This window comes from Adiantum capillus-veneris, chromosome 19 (assembly GCF_014529385.1).
Source record: "Adiantum capillus-veneris isolate H3 chromosome 19, ASM1452938v2, whole genome shotgun sequence".
In the NCBI taxonomy this organism is placed as follows: Eukaryota; Viridiplantae; Streptophyta; class Polypodiopsida; order Polypodiales; family Pteridaceae; genus Adiantum; species Adiantum capillus-veneris.
Window position 1 is genome coordinate 32,167,284 of NC_140949.1, and position 5,516 is coordinate 32,172,799.

Here is a 5,516-nt window from a genome sequence, read left to right on the forward strand (position 1 = left end):
GGTTGGGAGGATTCAAAACCTGCTTGTGCTTGGAGTTTTACTTCTGCTCACATAGCAAGGCAAGGAATGTAAAGAACTGCTCACATAGCAAGGCAAGGAATGTAAAGAATCTGCAGAGGTAATATAAATTGGAAGTAGCCAATATGTGTGCGAGAAATACTTTAGCGAAAATGAAGCAGTTTACTCACCATAAGGTAGATGTGTATAGTTTTTAGCAATACTTTAATGCACACAAGAAAAAAAGCAAAATAAATATCGTGCGAAGATCTATTGATCGCACTTTTGAAGGGTAATCCTCCCCGGTTCAAATTGCATTTGTTTGATCTCCTTCTCTCTCTCTCTCTGTGTGCGTGTGTCTCATGGCTCACTCATTGCGGCGCGTGTGCAAAACATTGCACCTCGCCCATGGCGAGGAGACGAAGAAGCTCTTTGAGCTGGGACCCGTATCAGTGCAGACGGCTCTCTACGCGAAGGCCTCGCAGGACGAGGTCGTGAAGAAGAAGAAGAAGAAGAAGAAAGAGAAGAAAAAGGAGAAGAAGGGAGCTGCTGGCGCTGACGAATACGAGAAAGACAGGGCCCGCTTTAGTGATCTTGTAGCAAAAGCCCTCAATGCACCTTCAGCTGTCAGACATGTCAGCCAGAAAGAGAGACTTAGAGAGCAGGAGATGGCGAAGTATGGGCTCATGACAAAAGAGAGACAGATTGAGCTCGAGCAAATCAAGGCTAGAGAGAAAGCCAAAAAGCAAAATCAAGAAGGAGAGGAGGCTACCTTTGTCGAAGAGGACGAGGAGAAACGACGTCTTAAAAAAGAGGAGGGTATGAGGCTTGCTAAGGAGTACAGCAGGTTTCTGATGCGTGAAGACCGAAAGCTTCATGCAGGTGAAACCATCCGACTCAGATTGAAGAATGAGGCCATCGCCGCTTTGCCTCCTGGCCTTCAAGAAGCTGCACGTGTACCCGACATGACCCCTTTCCCAGGCATCTCTCCTGCAACACTCACACCTCCTATACCTGGATTCTCATATGATTATAGTTCTGGGAAGGTTGAGGATGAAATCTGATGCTACATTTTTTGGGGTTCACTGATGAACATACGAGTTGGATAGATAAATTGTGCAGAAGAGACTGCAAGTTTACTCAACCGGTGCTGCAATTAAGTCAGCTGTCCTCTGAGAACAGATAACAGGCTTGCGGAGCTTGTCATTGAGAAGAGTGGTTAGTAACATTTGATTCCTACAAGTGTGGCTAGCTTGTAAGCTTTGAAGAAAAGTAACCTGCAAGCTTTTAGCCCTTACCATGCGGATGTTTAATCTGCGCACACACAATCATGTGATTAACAATTCTGGATAGTTCACTGTTGTCTAATTTTTCTTTTTGTCTTGAGTGAAATTGTTGAACGACCTTTTCAAATTTTTGTTTAAATAGGAAGGAGAATGGCTATGCCTAGTCCAAAATGAAGGGTGAATTGTGTATAGGTTGATATATGCCTTCATCTCGGGCTAATCTGTTGCTTTATCTATCTGGTGTTGGTCACCAGTGTTGTAATCAAACTATCTAGTGTTGGTCACCGGTGTGGTAATTAAAGAAAGCTGGAAAACTGTACTCAGAACCTTTTTTATGACGTAGGTCTTATTTACACAAGTCTGAAGTTTGGCCTTGAAAGGAAAATTAGGGTGCCGGAAGTATGCTGTGGAGCATGTCTCTAAGTAACTTATGCATAGGTATCCAAAGAGCAGAGAGTAGGACTGAATGAGCGATTCTTGTTGCTTCTCAAAAATCAGCTTGTTGAGGATGGAGTCTTGGGTCACCTTGAACTCAAGACAATCAATCACTAACCATTCCGGAAAAATATGAGATAATATGAGATGGGGTGCTTCATCGAACAAGTTTTGAAGGAAGCTCCAATTATTTCAAGAACAAGCAAAAATGTTTCAATGCGAATATGAAATAGATGCTTTCTACGCATTTAATCAATGGCCTAGCGTGGGATTTACATCCACCATGGGGCAAAATGTTTTGTATGAAAGTTTCGAAAGTTTTTAAATAGTTTCACTAGTTTTTGATACAAGCGGGAAATTTATGTCGAAATGGGTGTTCAACAACCAAATAAGAGAACCGACCAGCTTTCCATCTGCTACATCTGAGGGGTTCTACAAGGACAACTTTTGGTTGGGGTCCATCGAAGTATAGATAGATTTGCGCTCGGTCATACCAATTGCCACCAACAATTCTTAGATATATCTCCAGTCCAAGAAAGCAACGAAGCAGCAACGAGCTCTGTCATCTCAAACTCCTTTGCCAAGGTCTCCATACTATTTCGTATATGCGGATTATGATTATTTGTAATCCCAAGATCGTCCACGTGGAGGATAACAAGTGTCATCAATTCTCCCTTTGTGAAAAGGTATAAATATAGGTCTGTAGAAGATCGATGAGAGGAATGTCCTAGAATTGAGAATCTTGGAAATTGCTCCACATACACCTCTTGTTGAGAAAGGCCAACTTAACATCCCCTTGAAACACCGGCCATTGATGATGGGCTGCTAGGGCAAAAATTGTCCGAATAGTTGCCATCGCAAAGCCCGTGCAAAGATCTCGTCATAGTCGACTGTGAGTCTCTGAGAAAAGCCCTCGGTAACGATGCGTGCCTTGTGCTTATCCAAAGACCCATCTGATCGTACTTCGTCTTGTAGACCCACTTGACACCAATGACCTGTTTTGGTGACTGCGGAACCAACTCCCATAAGTTATTCCTCTCAATGGATAAGCTCTTCTTGCATGACCTCCTTCCAATTCGGTTGTGAAAGGCCCTTATCAAGTGTAAGAGGTTCTTTGTTCTCTTTCCTTTGCCATTGAGGACATCAAAGTATAGTCCACTAATGAGAGCTCCGTCTTCTGTAATGTGCAGTGGAAGTGATTTATGGTGATAACTCAGGATGGGTGCTTAGTGTGTACTCAAGGTTCCTTTTACTTCATGAGAGAGATTCTTTTACTTCATGAGAGAGATGTGCAAAGACCAGAGAGAGAAGAGAGAATGATATTGTGAGTGAAGGTTTTGTGAGTGATAGAGAGAGAAGACTAGCACCGGGTGGGGTCTCAAACCCCCTCCAAGGGCCCCCCTCTCTTATCACTAGAGAGGTATTTGCTTTAGATTGCACAAATGTTGATACAATGGTCCTAGATGCTGATGGGATGTTGGTGTAGATGCTTTGATCAGCAGGGCTAATGGCTGGAAATGGGGATGCTGACAGGAATCTGCAAACTCGATGAGACTATGGGCTGATCTGGCACGGCTGATGTTGAGGATGGGCTGAAAACTGAAAACGCTGATGATGATGGCTGAGATTCACAGGCAATGAGGCTATCGGATGTTGGAGAACTGTGGGGATGGTTTGTTGTAGAAATGCTAGGGCTGATCTGATGCTAGACAAAAAATGCTAGAAGATCCGGTGCTTGAAATAAAATGTCGTGCCTGGGATGGAAAAATGCTGGGGTATTGATGGGCTGCCTACCCATAGGGTACTGTGGGTACTGACTTGTGTTCAGAAGGTGACCCCTAGGGTCACATATGGATGCTACAGGACTGTGGGGATGGGCTGTTGTAGAAACGCTAGGGCTGATCTGATGCTAGACAAAAAACGCTAGAAGATCTAGTGCTTGAAATAAACCGTCGTGCCTGGGATGGAAAAATGCTGGGTACTGATGGGCTGTCTACCCATAGGGTACTGTGGGTACTGACTTGTATTCAGAAGGTGACCCCTAGGGTCACATATATAGGAATTTAATGTTGGGTTGAACAGAGGGGATTGAAAATCCCATGACCTCTAATAAAATGCCTGGCTAAATGTCACTTATTAATAATTAAGCCCATTAATAAGAGGTGCTTCACATGCTGCTAAACTGCGTAGGCCGGTACTAATACTAGACAATGGGAAAACTCCCCAATGCCTACACCCTACTGACGCTCATGGTGCTCATGTGCAATCAGAGGCCTCTGTATGCAACTACTCTAAAGTGCCTGGACATGCAGGTCCGGTGTATAGGCTCACAAGGGTGCTAGAACAAACTTCCTAGGTTGTCCTAAACCCTAGAAATAGGAGTTAGCTTGTCACATGCACATAGGGTTAGATGTGCACGTGACACTGTCTTAGTATTCTGCAATCATTGAGACCGTCCTGTAGTACCTGCATCATGCCAATTCAATGGACAGTCTGAAGTAGAAGCATCTTGCAATGTCTCTAACAGCCTACTTCGGTAACTTAAACTGGTTTGCCCTCAAACTCGGGAGTTGCTTGTATCTCCTTCTCATCATCAGCACCATGGGGAGAATCATCATCCACTATATCATCTTTGGAGCTTGAGGGGCAGGAACTGGAGAAGGTCACCAACCATAGGAGAGGAATCATCGTCACGATCACCAAGAAAAGTCAAATCTTGGGACAATGTGGAAGTCCTATGAAACTGGCCCGTAGGGCGGTAGACTTTGGCTTTCACCCGAAACTTTACTTAAAACTTTAAAAGACAGAGAAACTTTGCAATAAAACCTATAACGGGAATTGACACTTCAACACACACAGCTTGGAAGCTAGAGCGCTCCAAGCATACGCCGACAACCTGTTGGCCTCACCGATTGGCGCCCCTTTCGGTATTTCTTTATTTGTTAAGAGGGTAAAAAGTTATAAAGCTGAGTCTTGGGGATCTTCACCTGTATCCAGCTAGATGTGTAAGGTGCAGCGGAAGTGAATGTTGAACTTTGCTCAAGATGAGTGCTCCGAACTGTGCTGAAGGGTTCGTTTTACATATGGAAGGGAGAGCCTTCCGTTCCTTTAATGAGAGAGTGCAATGGACACAAACAAAGTGGTGAACATTGTGAATGAAGGTGCTAAGACTGAGAGATAGAGAGAGAAGAATACGACACCAGAATGTTGTCAAACCCTCCTCCGAAGGCCCCACTCTCTATGGCAAGAGCGGTCTACTATTGATTGCACAAATCTCTACAATGCTTTGGACTTGCCGGCGATGTTGACGACGACGAATGGGCTGGTATCTGAAAATGCTAAGGGCTGAAATCTGCAAATCTTTATTTGCTAAATTCTGACTCTAACTCTATGTCGATGTTGATGTCGATGGCGACAATGCGACGACGACGCGCTGAAAACGCAGATGCTGAAATCTGCGTTTTCCGGGCTGAATCTGCAAACTGCGCTGGATTTGACCGTGCGGCGAGGATCTGTTGCGGGAAGGTGAGATCTGCGAAGTTCGGGGGTTCTACTTCGGAGTCTTGATGCTGAAAACTGAAAATGCTGATGCTATTGGTGATCTTGTCGCGATGAATCTGCAAATTGCCGAGGCTGATCTGCAAACCAAAAACGCTAGGGCTGATCTGGGCTGTTCTGCTAACGCTAGGACTGATCTGCTGTTCTACTGTCGCCAGGCTGCTGCAAGTTGCAAAACGCTAGGCTGATCTGCAAACTGAAGAAAACGCTGGCTGTTCTTGGCTGAAAACGCTAAGTCTC

At 44.6% G+C, this 5,516-nt stretch overlaps 1 protein-coding gene across 1 annotated transcript; it reads left to right on the forward strand.

Moving 5' to 3' along the window:
• The first annotated feature begins 306 nt into the window (after nt 1-306).
• Nucleotides 307-1,383, forward strand: LOC147433789 (uncharacterized). Its single transcript, XM_086489807.1, has one exon. It carries the CDS (start codon nt 360-362, stop codon nt 1,059-1,061), a length of 702 nt encoding a protein of 233 aa, XP_086345933.1. The 5' UTR covers nt 307-359; the 3' UTR covers nt 1,062-1,383.
• The last annotated feature ends 4,133 nt before the right edge of the window (nt 1,384-5,516 follow it).

What these genes read in the sequence shown, in the direction of transcription:
- LOC147433789 (XM_086489807.1), top strand. Translation starts at nt 360, where the DNA reads ATGGCTCACTCATTGCGGCGCGTGTGCAAAACATTGCACCTCGCCCAT.